The sequence below is a fragment of the Prunus avium genome, chromosome 2, assembly GCF_965620075.1.
Source record: "Prunus avium chromosome 2, drPruAviu1.hap1.1, whole genome shotgun sequence".
In the NCBI taxonomy this organism is placed as follows: Eukaryota; Viridiplantae; Streptophyta; class Magnoliopsida; order Rosales; family Rosaceae; genus Prunus; species Prunus avium.
Window position 1 is genome coordinate 40,045,084 of NC_142285.1, and position 24,251 is coordinate 40,069,334.

The 24,251-nt window shown below is 39.9% G+C and overlaps 4 protein-coding genes across 4 annotated transcripts; 1 reads left to right on the plus strand and 3 right to left on the minus strand.

The window, feature by feature from the left end:
- The first annotated feature begins 63 nt into the window (after nucleotides 1-63).
- On the plus strand, nucleotides 64-5,637 carry NFXL2 (NF-X1-type zinc finger protein NFXL2). The gene is made up of 13 exons (XM_021949912.2): nucleotides 64-1,281; nucleotides 1,394-1,507; nucleotides 1,618-1,673; nucleotides 2,109-2,175; nucleotides 2,476-2,568; nucleotides 2,939-3,024; nucleotides 3,133-3,295; nucleotides 3,394-3,567; nucleotides 3,702-3,892; nucleotides 4,097-4,178; nucleotides 4,341-4,547; nucleotides 4,678-4,767; nucleotides 4,860-5,637. The coding sequence occupies exons 1-13, from the start codon at nucleotides 163-165 to the stop codon at nucleotides 5,013-5,015; spliced, it is 2,598 nt and encodes an 865-aa protein (XP_021805604.1). The 5' UTR covers nucleotides 64-162; the 3' UTR covers nucleotides 5,016-5,637.
- Nucleotides 5,638-8,581: 2,944 nt separating this feature from the next.
- Nucleotides 8,582-11,482, minus strand: CCR3 (CRINKLY4 related 3). The gene has a single exon (XM_021949859.2). The coding sequence runs from the start codon at nucleotides 11,242-11,244 to the stop codon at nucleotides 8,818-8,820; it is 2,427 nt and encodes an 808-aa protein (XP_021805551.1). The 5' UTR covers nucleotides 11,245-11,482; the 3' UTR covers nucleotides 8,582-8,817.
- A 4,299-nt stretch (nucleotides 11,483-15,781) lies between these two features.
- Nucleotides 15,782-18,744, minus strand: LOC110749733 (Haloacid dehalogenase-like hydrolase (HAD) superfamily protein). The gene is made up of 6 exons (XM_088248411.1): nucleotides 18,207-18,744; nucleotides 17,656-17,784; nucleotides 17,453-17,573; nucleotides 17,270-17,351; nucleotides 16,343-16,496; nucleotides 15,782-16,240 (listed from the first exon to the last, which is right to left on the minus strand). Exons 1-6 carry the CDS (start codon nucleotides 18,498-18,500, stop codon nucleotides 16,109-16,111), a joined length of 912 nt encoding a protein of 303 aa, XP_088104537.1. The 5' UTR covers nucleotides 18,501-18,744; the 3' UTR covers nucleotides 15,782-16,108.
- A 509-nt stretch (nucleotides 18,745-19,253) lies between these two features.
- Nucleotides 19,254-23,409, minus strand: LOC110749732 (Protein kinase superfamily protein). Its single transcript, XM_021949901.2, has 7 exons — nucleotides 22,831-23,409; nucleotides 21,486-22,359; nucleotides 20,955-21,234; nucleotides 20,623-20,730; nucleotides 20,243-20,521; nucleotides 19,930-20,073; nucleotides 19,254-19,781 (listed from the first exon to the last, which is right to left on the minus strand). Exons 1-7 carry the CDS (start codon nucleotides 23,120-23,122, stop codon nucleotides 19,593-19,595), a joined length of 2,166 nt encoding a protein of 721 aa, XP_021805593.1. The 5' UTR covers nucleotides 23,123-23,409; the 3' UTR covers nucleotides 19,254-19,592.
- Between the last annotated feature and the right edge of the window lie 842 nt (nucleotides 23,410-24,251).

Consider the following 24,251-nt stretch of genomic DNA (forward strand, 5'->3'; position numbering starts at 1 on the left):
TCATTATTTTGAGGCCCACTGGCCCATAAACCGATGCACCAAATTCTGAATCCGAATAATAGAGACTCCCAACTGGGTGGCGCTCAAATTCTTAACAGACTCTGAGTCTGCCGCGCTCTGCAAAACCGGAGCAGATCACTGCTTCATACCGAAATTCCCAAAATGTCCTCACCCCACTCGGGCTCCGACACCGACTCCGACCAGAGCCAATCCGGATCCGAACCCGTCCGCCACTCCGACCTCTCGGACTCCATTTTCCGATCATACTTGGAATTCACCGGCCGATCATCAGCCACCAACACCGACCTTTCCAAGATCCAATCTTTCCTGACCTCATCGTCCTCCGGCGCTCTTTCATGCCTCATATGCCTGGAGCGGATCCGACCGGCCCACCCGACCTGGTCTTGCACCTCCGTCTGTTTCTCCGTCTTCCACCTCATTTGCATCCAGAGTTGGGCTCGCCAGGCCTCCGATTCGTCCGCCTTACGGGCTTCCACGCGCCTTCCCATTTCTGCTCAGAAAGCGGCCGAGGTATCCCTCTGGAACTGCCCCAAATGTAGGGTAGAGTACCCCCAATCCCAAATTCCCAAGACTTATTTCTGTTTCTGTGGAAAACTCGAGAACCCACCTAGCGATGACCCGTGGGTTTTGCCCCATTCGTGCGGTGAGGTCTGCAATAGGCCTCTGAATCACAGCTGCGGCCACCATTGCTTGCTTCTGTGCCACCCGGGTCCCTGCCCGTCCTGTCCAAAGCTCGTAAAAGCTCGATGCTTTTGTGGGTCTGTGCAGGACGTTCGGCGATGTGGGTTTAAGAATTTCTCATGTAATAATGTTTGTAATAAGGTGTTGGATTGTAGGGTCCACTGCTGCTCGGAGATTTGCCATCAGGGGCCCTGCCCGCCGTGCCCAGTTCGGGCAGTGTACCGGTGCCAATGTGGGAAGAGAGAGGAGGAGAGGCAGTGTTGTGAAAGGCTTGATTTTAGGTGTGAGGAGCCATGTGAGAAGGTTCTTGGGTGTGGGCAACATAAGTGTAGTAAAGGCTGTCATTCGGAGGAGTGTGGACCATGCCCATTTCAGGGGAAGAGGACATGCCCCTGTGGGAAGACAGTACATGAAGGATTGTCTTGCAAAGCCTCTGTGCCTTTGTGTGGTGCAACTTGTAGTAAGATGCTTAGTTGCGGCTACCATAGGTGCCCGGAGAGGTGTCATCGTGGACAGTGCATTGTGACTTGCAGAACAGTTGTCATCAAGTCATGCCGGTGCGGGAGCTTGAAGAAGGAGGTATGATGTCTGCTATTTTGCTCAAATTTAGATGTCTTTGGATTATAGAGGGATTATTTGAGTTCTTTTTTTATAAAATCACTAAAAGATAGTGCAATTGGATCTAGAATAGGTTCCTTGCCATCAAGATTTGACATGCGAAAGGAAGTGCCAGAGACAAAGGGATTGTGGGCGCCATGCTTGTAAGCGTCGCTGCTGTGATGGGGACTGCCCACCGTGCTCAGAGGTTTCTCTCTCTCTCTCTCTCTCTCTCTCTCTCTCTCTCTCTCTCTGCTTTCTGCTTTCTTATTTTAGGTCTACAACTAATTTGTATTGCATTGATTTTTGAACCATTAGGTTTGTGGCAGAAAGCTTCGATGTAAGAACCACAAGTGCCCATCTCCATGCCATAGGTATGTTACCCTATCACATGGCTGTGCAAGATTATGGCCTGTAGTCCATTAGTTGAAAGGACAAAATTCAAGGGAAAAATGCTGGTACATTCTGTTCATTATTATAGGAACCCTGTTTTTTTAGCTCATGAACTTGGCTTTAAAACTGGCGTGTCATTTCTTGCTATTAGTCTCAATCTGTAATGTATTTTAATCAGCTTATCATAGTAATACACCTCCATTTAGAGCAAAATAACGCACACAACTTAAGTGTTTCTTAAACTTATGAGAAATTGAAATCAATATGACAAGTCTGGCATTGCATTCTTAAACTTACGTGTTTCTATGAAAAGTCTACTTGTATTAGAGGAAAAATAAGTGAATAGTTTGAAGCCCTAGCTAAAAAAGAAAAGTTTTTAGTTTGTGAACTTCTGAAGTAGAGTTTTGTTCCTGCAGAGGTGCTTGCGCTCCTTGCCCGGTGATGGTGACGATTGCATGTTTATGTGGCGAGACACACTTTGAGGTGCGAGTTTTCTCATTGCGGATTCATTAGTTCATATTTGTACTTAGATGGTAATTCTGAATATGGCATCAGGATATATAACACATGTACTAATGGTGGCCTTGCTTGTGACTGCTGCAAAAGCATTCGTACTTTTTGTTCTTTTCTCATTTCTTTTACTTAGTTTGTCTTGGTTTCTATGATTTAGAAAAACAGACCCGGTTGGTAGCATGTCGCATAATGAAATTTACTACATCTAAGTAGCTTTGCCAAATTGATCGGAAGATGTATTTGTCACTTGCTTAATGGATTTTGATTCAGGTTCCTTGTGGTATTGAGATGGATCAAAAGCCTCCCAGATGTCCTAAGCCATGTCCTATTACTCTTTTATGCAGGCATGGAAAAAATCGCAAGGTACTAGGGGTTACTCTGGCTTAGTTTATCTCAAATATTGTTGTTATGATTTACTTAAGAGCTTTACAAGAGTGTCTTAGATTTATTCCAAAAAATGCATCTAGGTGGTTGAAACTAATGGCGTTACCATTATCATGTCTGTACTTTCCTAACATTCAACTGTTATGAATGTTCAAGTGATAGATACCTTGGACTGTAGTTGGAGGGCTGGTTTTTGTTGTATTTACTTCTCCCAACATTTGTGTATCTTTTCTTTTTGGTATTTCCACTTTTCTTTTTGTTTTATTTATTAGAGACAAGAAAAATGTTAACCTATTTAACTATGTATCTCATGCTATGGTAATAACAATCGTTTTTGTTCTTTTCCCAGCCACACAAATGCCATTATGGAGCTTGCCCCCCATGTAGATTACTTTGTGAAGAAGAATACCCATGCGGTCACAAGTGCAAGCTAAGGTTTGCAGGATTTTGCAGTGCACTATTGTTATTTTAAGCCATCCTCTGGTGTGTAGCTCCAGCATATTCTCCTTTGTTCCGCTATTTTCATTTCTTTTTAATCTTCAGGTGTCATGGTCCTAGACCTCCTCCGAATCCAGAATTTACATTGAAACCAAAGAAGAAGAAGTCCCTTCATCAGAGTGAATGTACTCCTGGTTCTCCATGCCCTCCTTGCCCAGAACATGTTTGGAGGTCATGTGTTGGCCAGCACGTTGGGGTGGAGAGAATGGTTTGTGTTTGCTAGCAGAACGTTTCAACTCAAATAAACTTGACTTTGTTATATCATCTTGTCCTCATCCACTATCATTTGTTTGTTCCTCGTATCAGATGGTCTGCTCAGATAAAACACTATTTTCCTGTGAAAACTTGTGTGGAAATCCTCTACCTTGTGGTAATCACTTTTGCACCAAAACTTGTCACCCGCTCAGGAATCAGTCTTTGCCATCAGTCCAGCAAGCAAGAAGTGAGCCTTGTGAGAAGTGTCATATTCCTTGCGAGAAGGTGTTATTTATTCCTTATATTAGACTGTTCTGCTGATTTTCTTTAGGGTTGTTTTCCTAAAATATTATCTTCAGTTTTGTTAGATACTTTTGAAACTAATGGGTTACATGATTGCTGTAAATGTCTTGATTCAGGAGAGGGAGCCTGCATGTTCTCATCCTTGTCCCTTGTCATGCCACCCTGGAGACTGCCCTTCTTGCAAGGTGCTTGTAAAGCGATCATGTCACTGTGGTTCCATGGTCCATGTTTTTGAGTGCATATATTATAACAGCTTGTCTGAAAAGGAGCAAATGGCTGCTCGTTCATGTAGAGGGCCTTGTCATAGGTAATAGTATATGTTTTCTTTCTCTTGTTCTGCTGTATTGCATGCTTGTTTATTGGCAATTTAACTCAATTGTACTAAACAAATCTTGCTTTCTGCATATTATTTACTTTTCAGTATTATTCAAGTTCTTGCTTCTTCTTTTTATTTTCTTATTTTTTAATTTTGAATTAAGAGAGGAGCTGAGAGTTGATGTTCATTGTGCAGAAAGTTGCCTTATTGTAATCATCTGTGCCCGGAGCTTTGTCATCCTGGTCAATGCTCATCCCCTGAGAAGTGCTCTAAAAAGGTACAAATACTTCTTACTTTGTATCAATAGAGTAGGAAAGAAGGATTTTAAATGAAATTTGTCATGTTGTTTGTAGGGAGAAGAATGTGAATATTATTAGCACAAATTACAAGTTCAAGTACTATTTAGCTTTCTCACCTGATTTCTAACTCTATATGCAAGGTTACTGTCCGTTGTGCATGCCAGAGCTTGAAAAAGGAGTGGTTATGTCACGATGTTCAGGCAGCCTATCGGAATGCTGGTTCTGATCCCAAAGATATATCTAAGAATCAATTTGGACATGCACTTATTCCTTGCAATTCTAATTGCAAAAGCAAACTAAAGGTTATTGATTCAGAACTACAGTTGCGTAGGCCTAAAACTGTGGAGGTAATATATTCAAATTCAAACAGGAGTTTCTTTTGCTGGTCCATTTGTATGTGGGTATTATGACTGGCAATTTTAGACTTGCTGCTGTCATCCTAATGCCAATATTTTTTATTTTTCTTTGGTCTTGAAGGTGAAGGAACCAGATACTGATAAGCATGGACCAAAGCGAAAGAAAAGGCGTGAACGGGTGCAAGAAGTGACACAAATCTCGACACTGCAAGTACGTATCTCCATGAAAGTAAAAGTGAGCACTTTGAAGTTGAACTGCCTCTATATTCACTTGCTAACTGTGACCACTGTTTGTTTCGACAGAAAATTGTTTCCAACGTGAAGCGGTTTCTTCTACTTGTCACAGTACTGTTGGTTTTAGTTGCAGTATCCTACTATGGCTACAAGGGTCTCCTCTGGCTGAGTGATTGGATGAATGAAGTTGAAGTGAAAAGACAAGGAAGATACCCCAGAATCTAAGCCATTGTAAACCTCCACGAGAGTAATACATTACACACCCACACAGATTTGAGTACTCACCCTACATTCTTTTTCCTCACAGCTAAGAAAATGGTCACTCCAAGGCAGGCCAATTCCTTTCTGCCGATAGTAACCGAAGTTTTGTTCTTTTTTTACCCCTTATTACCTCATATATACTTGTGCAACAATTACCAAGTCAATCATCCTTGCGATTTCATCATCCACCTTTGTTATGCTATTGTGTCCATGACTTGTTCTTCAACCCAAGAAGTTTCTGAATTCAACGTGACGTCTGGTTTAGAGAGGACTGGAGTTTTCCCACTTCTGGTAAATTGCAGTTTCAATAGCTTAAATTCGACGGCGCAGACACTATCAAACAAAAATCGTAATGTTCCCTCATTAGGAACGACACCTGTCTATTGCCAACGACACGTGCCTCACTTGGTCCTCTGCATCTTTTTGAAACAAAAGCAAAGATATTTCTAACGAATGAATCAAGATAATCCGGAGTATAACGTTTTTCATGTATTAGTAATAGTATAATATTTTCATGTATTCCTACCGTAGCTGGACCCCTTCTTCCTACCTTGTTTTGCAGTGTGAAAGGTTTTTTCTATTTTTATTGTTTTTGTTCAATGGAGACTCAATAGACAGAAAGAGAAAAAGAATTTACATCATGTGAAAGCTTAATGACACCTGAATTGAGGTCAACAACAACGTTTATTTTGGGCCCTAAGAAAGATTCCAAACTTTAGTCTCAGTCATAGGAGTAATTTTTGAGTGTTCCCGGTACACCACGTGGTTGGTGTACCATCTAATAGACGGAAGACATATGGAATATGTCCAATGCAGTCCGCCACATGTCATAAGAAGAGATAGATACCACCACCAGTTCACATGATTTATTTATAAAATCCCTTTTTCCCTTAATTCTTTTTTACTTCTTGTATGAAATAAATTAATACATGAATTTTGGAATTTGCTGTCCTCCTCCCTTTCCTACTCTCTACCCAATTCTCTTGTTGAAGTGAATGTCCCCATCAAAACAAAGACTTCTCAAAGGCACCAGCAGTCCATTTGGTCTCTCGTAGGCCCTAGAGAGTTAGTAAATCTTGACCTTTTCCCCTTCAACTCCATATTATGTTGGCTATTTGATTATTCCAACAGTTACCTAATCTTTCAAATTTGTGATACGATTGAGTTTGTTATCTTTAAAATTTCAAAGTTAGTCCTTACATTCTTCTCCTTTTTCCTTACATTCTTCTCCTTTTCGGCTGTATAATTCAACAGCTTCCTTCTCTTTTTTCCTCCATGATACATACATTGTTAAGAATTTGCTCCACTTTACTTTGTGATCTTGATAGTATAGAATGAATACAAAGGATTTTGTAATCTTCCGTTGATGCTGTGACTATTAATGAAATATGAGTTTTTAAGTGATCTACGATAAGAAATCGCCCTATTAAACTACGTTCATTAATGCACCATTGACAAAGATGTTACATGATACGTTGCATTTTTCATAATATTTAACTCTTTGAAGTAAAATTTAATTAAATTTTGCGGACAATCGCCATCAAACATCTCTCAATAAATACATAATCAAGGGAGGAGGTGGGTGGGTCATCGGCCACCCCCGGTCCATATTTATATATATATATATATATATATTACAGTGTTCATACTTCAAATTCATAGACAAACCCCACTCTCCCTCCATTTCTCTCTCTAGCTGTATTTAAAATGTACTTATTTATGACAAAAATAACTGCATGGTGCGCTGCGCATGTATTAATCCATAAATGCTATGCTTTCTTATTACAGTTCCCAATAGGCACCGCTAGGTTTAACGGACTAGTCTAATAGGATCTTGATGCTACACGTGTCTAGAAACTGTGGGGCCACATGGGCTTATCCGATTTGGCAGCTTTCTTTGAAGTTTCAAAGTCAAAATTGCTGAACGTGGAAACTCAAAGCTCTCTCTCTTCCCCATTCATTCAAAGGATGGGACTGGAAGTACTTTTTGCTTTATTCTTCTTTCCGTGCTGGACCATACTTTTTAGAGATATTTTAGGACTTTTGAAAAATTCTAATTTCTCTAAAATTGGCTGTTGGTTGGGTGGTGGTGTGCCATTGCGGCCTTCTTCTGCTCTGCTGCCTGCTCTCAATCAAGTACAAAGCGCAGGCCTTGGCTATCACTTTAGGAAAAAGCACATTTATTATGGTTTTTATTAGGGGTGGGCATCAAAACCGGAATACCGAAACCATCCCGAAACCGTGCCAAACCATGCCAATTTCATGCCATCCCGTTTGGTGTTGACGTGTAAACGGGATGATACCGTGTCATCCCGTTACTATTTGGCACGACATCGGTTTCACATTTGTGATCCCGGTTGGTGTCATACCGTACCGAACAGTAAATTAGTTTTATTAATTCCTAATTTAATTTCAGTTCTAACCCTATTTGAGTCCACATAGATTTTGTGTTGTCGACTGCCTCTTTTCTTTCTTTCTTTCTTTGTGTTTTTTCCTCCTTTCCTTTCCTCTGTCTGATTCTTCACTTCTCTTCTCCTTTCTCAACCAAATTGAATCCGTTCCCAACTCCTCCAACATCAATTGATCTCACCTCATCTTCTTCTCCTCCTCCTCCTCTCTCTCTCTCTCTCTCTCTCTCTCTCTCTCTCTCTCTCTCTCTCTCTCTCTCTCTCTCTCTCTCTCTCTCTGTTCTTCTCCAAAACCAAAAAATCAGTGGGAAAGGAAAACCCCAACCCAAAGTCTCTCCGAATTTCTGTGGGATCTTCTTCTTCAAGCCCGTTACCCACAGAAATTCGGAGAGACTTTGGGTTGGGGTTTTCCTTTCCCACTGATTTTTTGGTTTTGGAGAAGAACAGAGAGAGAGAGAGAGAGAGAGAGAGAGAGAGAGAGAGAGAGAGAGAGAGAGAGAGAGAGAGAGAGAGAGAGAGAGAGAGAGAGAGAGAGAGAGAGGGAGGAGGAGGAGAAGAAGATGAGGTGAGATCAATTGATGTTGGAGGAGTTGGGAACGGATTCAATTTGGTTGAGAAAGGAGAAGAGAAGTGAAGAATCAGACAGAGGAAAGGAAAGGAGGAAAAAACACAAAGAAAGAAAGAAAGAAAAGAGGCAGTCGACAACACAAAATCTATGTGGACTCAAATAGGGTTAGAACTGAAATTAAATTAGGAATTAATAAAACTAATTTACTGTTCGGTACGGTATGACACCAACCGGGATCACAAATGTGAAACCGATGTCGTGCCAAATAGTAACGGGATGACACGGTATCATCCCGTTTACACGTCAACACCAAACGGGATGGCATGAAATTGGCATGGTTTGGCACGGTTTCGGGATGGTTTCGGTATTCCGGTTTTGATGCCCACCCCTAGTTTTTATAGAAAGCGAAACTTTTGTTCACATTCCTTGTCCTACACCTTTTTAGATTTACGCAAATTCTTTGTTCATACGCAGCACAATTTGGCAATTTGGCAATGCCATATACATTTTTAAATAATAAAAACAAACCAGGAAATATAAATAAAGAGAGAACGAAGCTGAAAATCAAGACACTATTTTTTCTGGCTGTTAGTGTTCACAAAATTCTACACTACAGCTCAAATGTTAGATGGAAACTTCTCTCCTAAAATCTTCAGTCTCTATAACCAAAAAAGTAAAACGGTAAAAACGCATCCACATTATCCTAAAGAAAGACAAAGAAATTGACAAAAAATTTGAACAAATAACTCTTCTCTTTTTTACTTCTTTTCTTTTATGGGCAGAGCATCACTTACAATTCTGCAGAGATGATTGAGATTGCACCACTGGAGATGCTGCCATGGCTTTCATCGCAGAGACTAAATGCCCTTTCCAAATTGGCCACAATATCAGCCATGGTTGGCCTATCTTTCCCTTCCAAATTCACACAATGCATTGCAGTATATGCCACCAGCTCAACCGCCTCTGCTTCATTCACTTCCGGGGGCCCAACCCTTCTGTCCAACACCCTCGCCAGCTCTCCAGCCATAATCTCCGGCACGGCAAAGTCCACGACACTTATCGGCGTCCCTCCGTTCTCGCCGTCCTTGAATATTGCCCTCTTCCCTGTCAAAAGCTCCAACAGCACCACTCCAAGCCCATACACATCACTCTTTGCTGTCAACAAGTTGAGGCCATAGTACTCTGGATCAATGTAGCCAACTGTTCCAGCTGCCTTCTTTGGCCTGTAATCAGCATCTGCTTCAGGACCCATCAACGACAACCCGAAATCGGAGACTCTGGCTGTCCAATTGTTGTCCAGCAGAATGTTTGATGACTTTATGTCCCTGTGAATTATAGAAGGGACTGCATAATTGTGCAGATATTCGATGCCTCGAGCAGCATCTAAGGCCACCTTGATCCTCATTTTCCACGAATTCAATAAACTACTACTCTTTTCAACATTGTTCTTGTCATGCAAATGATCATACAGCGCACCGTTTTTCATGTACTCATAAACCAAGAGCCTCTCATCCCTCTCTTCACAGTACCCAACAAGCCTCACCAAGTGTTTGTGATGGACCCTTGACAAGAAGGCCAATTCTGAGTCAAAGGCACTCTCTTTCTCTTGAAACTTCTTCATCTTCGACGCTGTTTCGCCTCTTTTGATGGCCACCTCACGCCCATCACTCAGTTTGCCTCTGTACACAACACCAAAGCTTCCAGCGCCAATCTTGTTCTCCGATGAGAAGTCATTGGTGGCTGTTGCAAGCTCCCCCAGCGAGAACTCCTCCGCCCTGTCGGGGTGTTTCGCCGACGAGGTTCCACTCCTCTGGCGCCTCATAATTCTCGACCCTTGGCGCCTAATGGTGGACGATCTCGAAGGGGGGCTATTGTTTGATGTTGTGCCATTGCCATTGTTAGAGCTAGCAGCTCTGGTGATTGTGGGCTGCACTGAATTGTGAATTTTCTTGTCCCCAAAACAAACGCCTGTCCATAAACAATAAACAATTGTGCAAATACCTGCAAAGGTTCCTACAGAACCCACAATCGCAAACGCCAATAAACCCCTCGTCAGAGCCTTAGATGGAGGTGATGGGGGCGAAACTGATGGAGATGGCGGCAATGGCGATGCCGGTGGTGTTGGTGGTGGCGGTGGCAATGAAATTGGAAGCACACAGGGCTTGCAAATGTTACCTGAGCCATCACAGAGTATTTGATATTGAGGATAAACACCACAGTTGCAAGAAGATTGAACACAAGGGCCTGGAAGAAGTGGAGGCAAATCGAGCTCATCCCCTGACCTCAAACCAGAGAGACCAGGCCAACCAGGACCCCAACAAATAATTGAAAAATTCGTCGTGGTCAATCCACAAGTGAAATTCAACCCAGAAACAATGGTTTCAAAAAACACCCCCTTGGTTTCGTTGACTGAATATTGGCCTCCGCCCCCCCAACAAATCACAGACTGGTTTATCCTGATTGCGCAACTGTGATTACCTCCAAGGGCCAAAGCAGAGTACTCAAATGGCGAGCCAATAGGGGCGTTTAACTGGCCATGATCATTGCTCCCTTTGCAGACCAGAAGCCCAGTAATGTTGAGCCCACACACGTGCGAACCACCGGCTTCAATGCTCACCATTGACATGTTCCTGAACCCGTTTTCAATATCCTTCGCCATTGAAGTACTACCAGACCCCCAACACCGAACCCGAAGGCTAGACTTCAAAATTCCGCAAGAGAAGCGCGACCCAGATGAAATTGACAAGAATTGGTCCGACCCAGAAGGAAATTCGGAGACGTCGTCGGCTCTCCAGCATTTCATAGCGCCTGTACCGACCACTCTGGCGCAGATATGGCTGTCGCCGACTGACAGATTTTCTAACAAAAAGGTTTCGTTGAAGTAAAGGCGTTTGGATTTAAAAGTCGAGTTTTGGGACGAGAGGTTGTCCCAGCAGAGGAGGCTGTACCCGCCGGAGCGGATGCCGCAGAGGGAGGTCAGGCCGCCGGAGATGGCGGAGAACGAGATGTTGGGTTCGACGGGGACGTTTTCTCCACGGCGGTAGCAGAATATGCGCTGCCGCGGTTGGCGTGAAACGAGGCCGCATACGGTGCCGGAGGCGGAGACGATGGCGAGGGTGGAGCCGGAGCCGAAGGCATGAGTTGAGGGGAGGGTGAAGAGGAGGGTGGTGATGAAGGTGGTGAAGGTGGTGAGGAAAGAGAAGGGTAGTTTCGTCATCTAAAAGAGCGGAGATTGACGGCATGGGTGGTGGGTTTGGACTCTCTGGTCTGCTTCATTGGTGGAGCTCTCAGGCGTCTACATGCACACAGACACAGAGAAATCCGAGTTAGATTTGGGAGCTCAGAAACTGATAAAAGACTCGGGTTTCAGGTTGTTTCACAGCATTTATATTAATCCGTTTATTTCATTCTTCTTTTTCCATTTTTTGTTTGGGACATTTTCGAAACTAGCCATTTTCCTTATTCAATTTTTTTTCCCCTTTTTTATTTAATAATTTTCAAAAGCCAATTTAAAGAATACTAAAATTGTAGTCGTCTCCGAAACCTCTAGGGTCGTCGCTCCTCGAACGAACCTCTTGAGTCATGCTTGAACTCCTTCCTAGAATGTATTGCAAATATGATTGAAAATGACAATGGAGGAAAAAATATATATATATATAGGAAGGAAGAGTAAAATTTATGTGGTTATTTTCGTATTCACAATCATTATGCAACGGTCGAGAATTTGTATTTTAGTTATCACAATAGATACTCCCGCGAGCACTAAGAAGTTTACAATTTCTTATAATGAAAAATAAAAATACATTTGTGTCATACATGATGTAATCGGCTTTTGAGTGACATCCGTATAAACGCGTAACCATCTTTTAAACTTCAATAGAACCATTTAAAACTATGTTTTCTTTAATTTGATTTAATTTTTACTTTTCATTGTATTTGCTGTCGTTCTTTGAATTAATTTATTTCTTCACGTATTTTCTTTATGAAACTAGTTGTGTAGAACCAAGTTTTAGAAAGCCGCTGGGAACAAACGTAACACGTGTGGGAAAATAAATCTGAATTAGGCGCCCTGAGGGGTGAAGCACGTGTAATGTGCATGCATCATGCAATAAAAGGGATTTCAGGAAATGAAAATATTTATGAGGGAGTAGGTAGGGTGAGATATTTGACCAATTACCTACGATTAATTATTGAAGGTTTTTTTTCTTTTCTTTTCTTTTCTTTTCAAAAATGCGAAAAGCTAAAAAGAATTTGAGATCCATGTATGTATGGTAGATGATGTCAGCTGTTTTGGTAACTTAACCAATTAATATATTGTAATTAGAAACATAATCAGTGATTCAGTAACTGTAAAATAAAATTAAATGTTTTAGAGGGGGTTGGTTTCGTGGACTCGGCTTATTAATTTGCTACTTTGTTTATAGTCAAACACGTTTGACAGAGACCCCAAATAAAGGTGGGCAGGTCACTCGAAAATCCCACAGAAATACATCCCTGTCGTTATTTTTCAAGTTTACCAATTCACCCAATCTTTCACCATCACAAACAAAGTCTATCTTTTTCTTCCCATTTTTGCATATATATATATATATATATATATTAAGGCTTTTAGCCAAATTTATCAAAGCTTAATATGAACAGGGAACTGAATCTTCATTTGTTCGCTAGAGATATACTCACCACTCACATTAGTAAAAATTTAATTTTTTGACCATAAATTTGATACTACTATTAACACCAGTCCCGCTCACTTAAGGATCTACCTTAGGTCATATGCGCTCCCAAATGAGAAGGGGAAAAAAACTATTAAATGGAGAAAACTTGAGCTAATTGACCAAACAAAAAGATTGTCGTCGTCATATTGGGAAAAATAGATACAAAGTATTCAAATCATCTCAGAAAAGGTAAAGCAGACGTTTAGTTAATTCAATTGTGTAGTGTGTACGTGAATGTTGAGTAATCTAAGCACGTGGCCTAATGATAATTAATTACTTGCATTGCATTGCATTTGAAGATGAGGAAGAACCTTCTGTTCTGTTGTCTAATCGCATTTCAACGTTTGACGTGTGAAAAAGACAGAGTCTTTCTCACAATGAAACAAACTAAGGACTCTTTTTTTTTTCTTTTTTTTCATTTTTCATTTTCATTTTTTCTTCTTTTTGGGTCTGAATAGACTAATTAATTAGTAATGCATATATACTGAAGATTTGGTTGCTATGTGCATACTGCAGATTTGATTGTTTTGATTTTTTTTTTTTAAAGAAATGAAGATGTCATTACCAAACAGAGATTATAAAAAGTTCAATATAAAGTCAGAAAAAGAAAAATAAGGGCTCAACCAAAAAAGAAAATAAAAGTCCAACTTTAAGTACAAAATGCATGCCCAAAACAACAAACAACCCAAAAAAATACAGAAATTCTAGAATCAAATTCTACACACAATAAGTCACCAATGCCATCGCTGCCATAAGAAGAAGGTCCAGAGGAACCAATAAATGGGATCTGCCGAGCATATGTTTGGGGGAGCAAGCCACCAATAATTATCATACGCATGCAATCAAAGTGGGGGTCAAAATTGACCCATAAGTTACAGAGTCCACACCTCCATAGCAAAAGCTCATATTTGAGGATGGGTTGTAGGGGAGAAGCAAATGCAGCAAACCACTCGTTACTATCAATATCGATATCGTCTTCAACTTAATCACATGTATAATCCAACGAGACGAAGTTTTATAATAAAAGACATACTTTCTTATATATTGTATTTTATTTCACAATATTTACATACATTCTTGAACTTTTAGATAAAAGATGGGGATTATATTTTATCTAAACTAATGAAATAAGATAGTAAAAAGGTACTTTTGAGCTTTGACTAGAAAAAGAGTTTTGACCCAATATTTGTTGATCATTAGATAAATTTAAGCAATCTCCTAAACTGCCCAAAGAAGGGTTGAATAATTAAAGCACTCAAATGGGAAAAATAACCTCATTTATGATAAAACAATAATAAATATGTTTAAAAATAGTGTGAACTGTGACGGAAAGTTGTAGTGCATAGTTGTCAACAGAGTTAAGATATTAAAATATAAAAAAAGGCAACCAACTGCAAAAATAATTGAACAACAAATAAGCATCTGGGCCCAAGTTTTTTATTAGTATACTCAAAGCTGTTGCGCAAGATTAGGACAGAGCTAATCTAATAAATATATCCAACTTCATTATGTTTTTTCTAATTCTTTTTTAAATACATTAAAATTATCCTCACAGACTCTCCAATCTTGTGGCATATATATATATATATATATTATATGTGTCGAATGTTGACTGGCTACAGATATAATAATATATGCAGCGCAGCATACAAAGATAATGATGCAGAATTTGGCCTTTTCCAGATTTTCAGTTTTATTTATTATTGTTTTTAACAAAGGTGAAGCTGAAACCTATAAATGCTGGGCTTTTTGTGAGGTTGAGAAAAGTTGGCGATGAAACTCAAGGCAACATAGGCATGTTATCAAGATTCAGCTTGTCTGAGTTTGGCAAGTTTTGAGAAAGCGATACATTTAAAAAAAATTAAAACGAAAAGCAACAGCCAAATTACCAAGAAGGCAAGAATGAACACAAAATACAAATATAGATAATAATAATAAAAAGTGAAAAATAAGGCAGACCCCCATGCCTTTGCTTTTTGTCACTGAATATATATAAGAGCCAAGCTGTTAAAGGAAGTGCCTAACATAATGTCGGATTGCTGGCTGCTCCTAAATTAACACGACATGATAAACAACTAAACCACCTTAAAGAAGTTATGAAGAAAGAAGGGTGTCCTTCTTGCTGTGCCAGATAATTTGAGAGGCACAAAGATCAAGGTAGGGCGAGGTGAAGATATGCAGAGTTTATTTTAATTTGGCCAAGGCTCGGTGGTGGTGAGCCAACCGGGTCTAACTCAATGGAATGTTCAAACTATCATAATACTTTGGTAGTATGTGTGCGTGAGAAACCCCCTTCACCTTGTAAACTATCGCTTGTATTGAAAAAAACCTTGCTGGGGGTGAATCAAATTTTACCAGCGGTTGCAGCTGAGGCCTAGTGTTAACCATCCAACAGGCTCAGCCTAAAAATGTCAATTCACATGATGATAGTTCAGTCCAGTTTGGCCCTAAAGACTCTTTTTGGGTTTTTCCTCTGACCAAAAAGTGACACAGAGACTAGCAGTTGGGCTGAAGTTTGGTCTGTCAACGTACTTTCTGGTGGTTCAAGGGGCTAGGATTAGAATTGTTAGGTTACTTCTGGTCACACTCAACTCAGGACCAGACAGAATTGATTTTCATCCTATGTATCTATTTATGAATGCGTAGACTCGGTCTAAGCCAAGTTATACTCTGTTTTTTTTTGGTAGTTTAAGTTTCACTCTATGTAGGATTTTATGTTGTACCAGAAAAAATTGATGACAGAAAACAAAACTGAAAATATACAACCATTAGGTCATCCCCATTGCTACAGCTAAGACCATAGGATTTTATGTTGTACCAGAAAGAAACCCGTAATTTCATATTTGTGTTTGAATATAACTTAAAACCCAAATCTGGATCCAAAAATTAGAACTTGGATATTACATTTGAGATGGCCTTAGATAATCTTTGGTGTAATTCCAATTCGAGCACGTATGCTTACACGTGCAAACCGATGGCATTCCGTTGAGTTCTGACTCTTTTGATTTCATATCAGCAGCATATAAAACACAAGCACGATGAGAAACGTATAAACTGCTAATAATTATTGGCAACAATTTCAAAAAATCCTAACAAATTACATAAGGGATTGAAGAGAACAGCAAACAATATAGACAAAGTTACACAAAAATCATAGTAAACAAATCTAGATACATAAATGGTTTTCGTATGATAGTGAGATGAAGCACTTGGAACTCTGGTCAAAACACAGCCTTGTATCAACAAATTGCAGTGCACACACTGAAGCTGTACAGACACTCCCTTGAGGCTTGAACTAAGCAACGGTTGAGGATTTGCACGAAAGAAGAATGGGAATTCCATTGCATATAATTATTGAAAATCCTACTATTTCCAACTTGTTGAAGGAATCCCCTGCTTTTGAAACCATTCAAGCATGTGAAACCTTTCATAAAGCACAGGCCTTACATCTTTCTGCAGTGAGAGGTGCTTGAGGAGTGGAAGAAGAACATCCAAAAGCTGAACAACAAAGGTTAAGAGGAAAGGAAAAGGATGTGAAACCGAGAAGTTAAGTAATAACTGGTAAAGAGCCGGAAATTTCAATAAGTTTGATTTTTCTACCTGTGTGTCGTGTGTTTGCCCAGCAGAAAATGGAATGCATGGAATTCCATTCAAAGGTTGCAACAAAAAACTGAAAGGGTTGTTGTCGACAATAACAATTCGGCTCATATCCTTTGCTAGGCCAGAGAGATCCTTCACATGCTCCCGGTATTCCCTGTATTCATCCAACATTAGAGGTTTTACCAAACTAAGCAACTTAGTCTTGAGCTGGGAACAACCAAGGGTTTAAATCCTCTTAATACCAGTACTTGAGCTATTTAAACAAAATGTCAGTAACAATACTCATGGAGCCGCAAGGCTGCCTAAAAGTATACATCGACAAATTGGGATAATGACTTGAAGCAATAAAACATAGGAACACAGAAAGTGATCAACTGTATAGATATATGTCGAAAATCTTATGTTAAGTTTACATTCTATACAGAGCTTGAAATAACTATAATAACTTTATGAGCCATCAAGAAAAAGTTTGAAAATTACTAGCTGCATGCGTGCTACTCCAACATGAATACGCCTTATAACTCAATATGGCATTTATGATGTGGTTTCTTGTAAGAGCATAAATATTTTATCACACTCAATTAGAAGACAACTAGAGACTTGAGTGCTGCGGGTAATAGGCTAACTATATAGGGTGATTATATACGAAAGTGATGGTTATGAAGGACCATATGATTTCTGTGTCTGAAAGTGCTTATGACATATGACGATCTCCAAATAAAATACTGAAGCAGCAATTTCAAGAGGACAATTACACGGGCATCAACGTGAGACATATACATTTTTTTGCAAAAGCAACAGAAGAAACTCATGTAGATAGGTCGGATAAAATCTCAGATGAGGTTTTCCTTGCAAATAGCTACTAATTTTGGAAAAGAGACCCAAAACTGGTTACAGAAGATGAAAAATACAGGGAGCATCACTTACGTGCTGGTTGTTGAAGGCCGATAAAGTCGACAACTGAATAGATTATCAACATCTATTCTGTCAACAAGTGGTCTAGCATAACCTGATACAATTCAGAAACATAGACATTCCAAATAGTTAGAGGAAAAGGAAGGGCCAAATTAAGAGAAAAATAAAAAAGGAAATGGAAGGTTATAAGCAAACCTTCAAGACCAGCAGTAAACAACACCAGCTCTGCAAACTGACTGACTTGTCTTAAGAAGTCTTGCAACCCGGGACGCTCAAAGACAGTAACATAATTGACCTTTGGTTTCCCATCACATTCCTTCAAACTCCAACACACTCATGTAAACAAACTTTGCATCTTTTAAATGTAGACAAGATAATCAATTAAAGAAGAAAAGCACCTTGTCTGAAGATAGGCATTCAAGCTCAAACCACTTCAACCCACCTTCTGTAGCTTGATCTCGAACGACAGCAGGCAAGCTAGACGACTCATATGCACACACTAGAGTTTCATCCAGGTCAAGAACTACCTGTAGTATTAGCTCTTTAGTGCCAAACACACAAAAAAGAAAGAGTGGACTGCACACCCACCACACCTCCCTCTCTCTCTCTCTCTCTCTCTCTACTGAATTTCCATATCATCCATCCATTTTTAGTAAACTAATTCTTCGTCCCATTAGCTTTAATTATTCATCAAATTCGTAAATTAGCTTCTAAATTCATATGAAACACTTATTCAACTAGAAATATAGTGGAGGGAGGTGGAGAAGCTCTGATTTTTTTGTTTGAATAAATAAACAGCTATATATAACATTCCACTAATACCAAAATCAAAACTTTTTTGAATTGATTAATACAGGACATGAATAAAACAAAAAATTAGAACAAGAATTCCAGTAATTCAAGATTTTTATTTACAAAAATAGAAAGTTGCTGAAATTCGAAAGCGTACCGTGAGCTTGTGGATGCGGTCGTCGGAGTCGGCATCTGGGGTGTCGGCGATTTCAACGGCGGAGGCGGCGGGAGAGTCGTGCTCGAGCTCCGGCAACTCGACGACCGGCAGGGATTTGAAGGAGGCGGAAGAAGACGAAGCCGAAGACGAAGAAGAGAGGAGGGGGTGGTGGCCGAGGGCTCTGAGGATTTGGAGGAAGATCTGGAAGAAGAAGCCGAACCAGTTCACCAAGGCTCGCCATACTTGGAGAGTTTTGGGCGAGTAGACCACCTCGCCCTGAGTCAACTCGGCCATTGTTTTGGGTTGTCAGAACAGGAGGAGGCTGATTGATTGGGCTTTTTGTTCGTTCGTTAACTGCGACTCTTTTCTCTCTCTCTTACTCAGTCTAAACTCTCATAAGCCAATCAAAACCAAACACACTACCTCTTTGTCTCTATCGTGTTCCTTGTTTTCTCGGCGATGCTGCTTTCGACGAAGCTTAGAGCGAGGGTCGGGTTGCGGACGCCGACGCGCTGCGGAGGCGAGTGAGGGAGAGTTTTGAGGGGTTTCCGAGTGGAGGTTTTGACAAAATTTACACGCGCGAAATGAGGGCGTGGAACGTTGGAGAAAAGTGGGAAAGTAAATCCTAGTCGCGCCAATCAGAAGAGACAATCCTTTCTTCTTTAAGACCAACTTTGCTGTCGTTTTGTTAAAATCATCGCCACTGAAATAATTCAGTGTTTTTGGGTCTGCAGTCAGTGATTGGTGATGATGAGGAACATTTATTATTATTTCTGTCTTTTTTGGTCGAGGTTTTTTATCTTTTATCTTTCATTTCTACCAATGGAAAATTTGAAGGTCATTTTCTCATCTCATAAAACCTGGCACTGAGCTTCAAACAATTTCACTTATTTTATCTTATCAAGGAAAGATTTAAATTTTCTTAGAAAACAAATTCTTTGGTTTGAATTGGATAACATATCGAATGAGAAAACGACCATTTGGTGTATGGGATTGAATTGGATTGGATTGCATTGGATAACATACCGAACGAGGAAACGACCAATGTAGAAAATTAAAACTCATTGGCATCTAAAAGAACCAAATCGACGCCAAAAGGATTTTATTACATTTTCTGTGACCCAGCCACTCGGAGATTTGCTTATGGGGAGCATTTTGTACAAAGAACAAAGTATAAATATGTTAATCAGCATGAGAATATACGACAGGACAATGCAAAACAGGACATGTACACAAAACCAAAACTGATATTGCATATTGGAAGCGCATCCCACTCAGTCCTGTGCCTCACAGGATGCAACTCAACTCTGCTCACAAATGTACCCTTCAAAACTGAATGTACAGCAAATAAAGCCACGAGGGGAAACCATTACCCACCCCACAGGTTTAGAAAGGACTCGATTCGTACGTGTAGGAAAGCCATGGATGCTCCATTGCCTCCCTCGCCGTTGGGCGTCTCTCGGGATTGACCTCAACCAAGCTTTTAACAAAGTCGATAAACCCGACATCGGTTACTTGCAGGTGATTCTCCAAGGAGGACTCCTCAGGGATTATATATTCCAGTTGGCTTGTCTCCTGGATATGGGATGGCAAGCGTTAGTCCATATGCTATATTCGTTAAGTACAAATAGAAAAGTAAAGATGATTTACTATTAAGTGAAAAACCGGAAACTGCTGTAAAAGTCTATAACTACTCATTTAGAGAGAGATTTGGAGTATGCACCTCATTTATGTGGTAAAGATCTAACTCGTTTGTGAAGTACTTGTCTGTCTCCTGACCTCTCACTAACATATCCAGATCAATAGGACCAAGCATTCCAATCATACGTGCAAGGATCATTACAATCGCATCATTTGGAAAGAGCACCTGATGAAGACATAGATATTATGAACACAACTGTATTTATGTATGAAAAATTTTACCAAAGGAATTATTCCTTCAAGTTGATGAGAACCTAAAGAAAGCATCATTTGATAGGCTATTAATAAAACAGAGCCGAACATAATGAATAAAATTGAGGCAAACAGAGACATACTTCCCCAGAGCATAGCTCAGCCAAGATACAGCCCAAAGACCACATGTCAATCTTCTCGTCATAAGGGAGGCCAAGAATGACTTCAGGAGCTCTGTAGGAACGAGATTGCACATATAGGCACAAGTTGTCCGTGCGAAAACAACTGCTTCCAAGATCAATGATCTTTATTTCACATCTTCTATAACTTTTTATAAGAATGTTTTCAGGCTTTAGATCACAATGAATAATTCCCAAGTGATGCAAGTAATCCAATGCCTCTAAACATTGACGGGTTATGACCTGTTAAGAGGGCACCATTAATTTTTAAAGCAGCTGAAAAGCCATTGCTAATAGTGATGGAATCCAGTAGGGAAAACATTACAGGTTAATAAAACACGCACCTGCAACCTTCTTATTGTGAAGTAAGCTTCTCCGCCAGATTCTTGACTGAACTTCTGAAACTCGTACAAGTTTGCCCGAAGGAGTTCACAAACAATGAAGAGATGCTCCTGTTTTGCAAGAATAAATTTGGGCACATTAAATAATTTGAAGAATGCTTGCCATGGTAAGAATTCCAATCAATCAACCCAACAGAGTCATCATTCCTCCTCCTCTTACATATATAACAATTATAGGGTAATAAACTTAGCCTTGGTGAATGAAATCTATCAAGTCCCACTCAAATGAAGCAAATTATTTGAAGTTCTTTTCACATTGGATCAGAAAGAAATACCTGATGATAGAAGTAGTCGTACAATCGCAGAATGTGGTGTTCATCTCCAGGGTCATTTTTGTTGACAAACTTTAGAAGTTTAATCTCATCCAAACTCTGATCGAAAAACTCTTTATCATTTTTTATGATCTTAAGGCAAACATCGACTCCTGTGTGAAGATCATGAGCCTGTACAACCTTACTGAAAGCTGCCGAACCAAGATATTCTGTTATGTAGTATCTGCTTGCAATTACGGTCTTTAGCACAATGGGGAAATCCTTGTTTTCTTCAAATCCAGTCCTGTAAACGGCACAACACATGAGTAAAACTGAAAGCTACCTATCAATACACACGTACATGAGCTCAAACCTCTATCAAAACATAGATAAGAAAATATCCTCCCAAGGTAAATGCTTCTTCTTAGTCAAGATGAATCAATAAGTTGTCAATGCCTTACAAGTGGCAAAAACTAGCTTAACAGCACGGACATCAGAACCTAGCTTAGCTATGACAGAACCAAAACCATAGAAAGCATACTATTCCCAACAAACCTGTTCTTTCTGTGTATGATTCTTAATTCAAAAACTTCATATTCATCCTCGTTAGCATTGTACATCAGAACCTCATCAGCGTCAACACCATCTCCATCAGCAGCAGCCTCAGGCTCACAAGGTTCTTCATTTACTTCACTGTCTCCAACTCCATAGCCATCAATTCCTTTTTGCATGAAATCTTTCTCTACAACCTTACCATCTAAACCAGAGGAGCCTTTAAAGTTTTCAACCTGGTCATTTTTAGAACTCTTGCTTATTCTATGATTTGGAGCAGAAACAATGTCAGTGGGAGGAATGTCCCCCAAAACCTTTAATTGGCAATTATTGAAATCAGTTTCTTTTGAGCTCCGGTAGCAGCAATCTGCAGGATGTTCACCATAAAATCCTTCAGCTCCAACACAGCAATTGTAAAGGTGGACTGAAGAAGCAGGGGGAGCACGTCCCTCAGGCTCCTCCTCAAAGCCTCCTTCAAGGTTATTTTTCTTATCAAAATTATAATGATCTGTTACATAAAGCTCACTTTTATCATCCACGGGAGAAATATTAGTAAGACAATTCTTGTCCAAGTAATCGAGGCTTATATCTGATTGAAATGCTTCAGATTTAAAATTCAGACCCGGAAGGTTCTCGTTTTGCTTGTCGGTGTCCGAAGTCATGATGTACTTATCCTCACTGGGACAGGCAAAGAAGTCTGGCCCTTCAAAGCAAGGAGTCATGAAGTCTCCATCATCTTTCTCATCGTGCCAGAACAGGTCATTTTGCATATCAAAATCATGGTAATCACGGGCAGTGCCAAATTGAGAGAATCTATCAGATGAGGCTTTGGAACCACTTGGAGATGTTGATCGAATTCCATACGGATTTGTAAATTCTGTGAAAGAAAAAAGGGAGAGACTTCTCTAATTAACTATCAACTAACAGAAAGAAACAATGGCAAGATAATCACTAGGAAATCTTCTGTGTCCTGGCTGAAGAACTAGGGAAGCAATAGAAAATCTTACAAAGACTGAAATTCAATAAGCCTTAAGTTACTGATATTATAGGTGCTCTATGGATATTTGATTTTCCAGGATGCCTTTTCATGTGCATATCATCAGTGACTAAAAGACAATTTGCTAAAGCACAATTCAAGGAAAAGAAAATGTGAGGAAAGAAAGGAAACATAACAAAAGAAATGTCAGTTGTTGAAGTTCCATGCAGCAATGCACAAGTTTTCTTTTTGCTTTTTGGGCCGATTTCAATTTAACATATTAGAAGAAACAACAAACTGAAATGATAAGAATATGCTTATAGCAATCAACCAAAAGCTGAATTTTGATCAAAGTCAATAACTTTGAACTACCTGATGATGAGCACATATTAGAAGTAGAAGACCCCATGCTCACAAACTCATCGTCTTCCTGCGAACTCGATCTCGAGCATTCTCCGCCGCCTGGAACCTCTGATCGCCGGAAACTCGCCGGGATTCTAACCGGAGGCGGCGGAGGCACCATCGGAAACAAGAATTTCTCGTAATCGAGACAACCCAGATCGCCTTTTTCAATCATATCCTCTTTGAGAGCCGACTCTGCATCTGAAAGCCCGTTTTTCCTCAAGAATTGTAGCACTGCATCGACGTCTGCTGAGACCGCCATGAACGTGGAAAAAACTCAGAGCTACTGGAGTGGGGAAAGAGGTGAGTGCATGTGAATAAAGAGAGCTGGAAGCGGCAAAAGTGGAAGCTACAACATGGTTCAGGGTTTGCATGCTTGTAAAAGAGAGAGAAAGAGAGAAGAGTGAGTCTCTCTCTCTCCCTTCTTATGTGCTCTTTCTGTGTCTATCTCTGCTGTAAATCTGAAGCTAAAGGATAGAGAGAGAGAAAGAGAGAGAGCGGAAGGTGGTGTCTAATGTCTTACCAACTTTGAAAAGCGAGGGCCGTGGGTTTTGGGGGTTTTTGGTTTTTGGTAGGCCTATATTATCTATCATCGAAACAATCGTACACGTGTCGATATATGCTTTCTACACGTGGAAACTGGTCCCATTGATTTTCTTTTATTTCTCGTTGTTTTGGTGGCAGGTCTTTTTGGTCGTTTATGGGACCATTTTCATTTCACTTTTTTCCCCTTACTTAAAAAGAAAAAAGGAAAAACCTATAACGCGTTTTCTTTACCTTTTTCTTTATAATGACTACGTTGGTGGTTACTAGTTGCTACTTTTTTTTTCTTTGGAAGAAAACAAGGTCAAAATCAAAATGGCTTGCAACCTGCGTTGTTTGATGGTCAGATATGAAGCTTCCTATCCTAATCACCCCTTTTTAATGTCTTTGATAATTTCTTTCTATACGAGCAAGTGTAGCTTTGAAATTGAAGCGCAAGAGGATGGGTACACAATTTTAACTTGAATAATTGGTCTAACTCATGTATGCAATCTTTGGATATTTAAGCAAAGTTAATTCGAACCGGTTTGCGAAATCCAAAAAGTTGTCAAATTAAAACAATTTCTCATTTATTCACGTGGACTGATGTTGAGGTGTTCATCTTATATGCAGAATTACACATATTCTTTCTATCATTGTCTTTCTTTCTCCTAATGAATGTGTGACGAGTTTTCTATTAATTAAATGGTTTGGTCTATAATCAACCTAATAATTTCAGCTGTAAAATTGCTTAGAAGGAATGAAATTAGCAGAAGTAAAAAAGATAGCCTGAAATGCAATGCAGTAAAAGGTAATATATAAATAAATAAAACGTCGCAATCTGAATTGTTTGGTCCACCTTCTTTAAT

What these genes read in the sequence shown, in the direction of transcription:
- NFXL2 (XM_021949912.2), top strand. Translation starts at nt 163, where the DNA reads ATGTCCTCACCCCACTCGGGCTCCGACACCGACTCCGACCAGAGCCAA. An exon ending in GGCATGGAAAAAATCGCAAG is followed by an intron (nt 2,569 to 2,938) that starts GTACTAGGGGTT and finishes TTCTTTTCCCAG; the next exon opens with CCACACAAATGCCATTATGG. An exon ending in TGTAGAGGGCCTTGTCATAG is followed by an intron (nt 3,893 to 4,096) that starts GTAATAGTATAT and finishes TTCATTGTGCAG; the next exon opens with AAAGTTGCCTTATTGTAATC.
- LOC110749732 (XM_021949901.2), bottom strand. Translation starts at nt 23,122, where the DNA reads ATGGCGGTCTCAGCAGACGTCGATGCAGTGCTACAATTCTTGAGGAAA. An exon ending in TAATATGTGCTCATCATCAG is followed by an intron (nt 22,360 to 22,830) that starts GTAGTTCAAAGT and finishes TTTCTTTCACAG; the next exon opens with AATTTACAAATCCGTATGGA. An exon ending in TCACAATAAGAAGGTTGCAG is followed by an intron (nt 20,522 to 20,622) that starts GTGCGTGTTTTA and finishes CCCTCTTAACAG; the next exon opens with GTCATAACCCGTCAATGTTT.
- CCR3 (XM_021949859.2), bottom strand. Translation starts at nt 11,244, where the DNA reads ATGACGAAACTACCCTTCTCTTTCCTCACCACCTTCACCACCTTCATC.
- LOC110749733 (XM_088248411.1), bottom strand. Translation starts at nt 18,500, where the DNA reads ATGGCCGAGTTGACTCAGGGCGAGGTGGTCTACTCGCCCAAAACTCTC. An exon ending in AATGCCTATCTTCAGACAAG is followed by an intron (nt 17,574 to 17,655) that starts GTGCTTTTCTTC and finishes TGGAGTTTGAAG; the next exon opens with GAATGTGATGGGAAACCAAA. An exon ending in GGCAAACACACGACACACAG is followed by an intron (nt 16,241 to 16,342) that starts GTAGAAAAATCA and finishes TTTGTTGTTCAG; the next exon opens with CTTTTGGATGTTCTTCTTCC.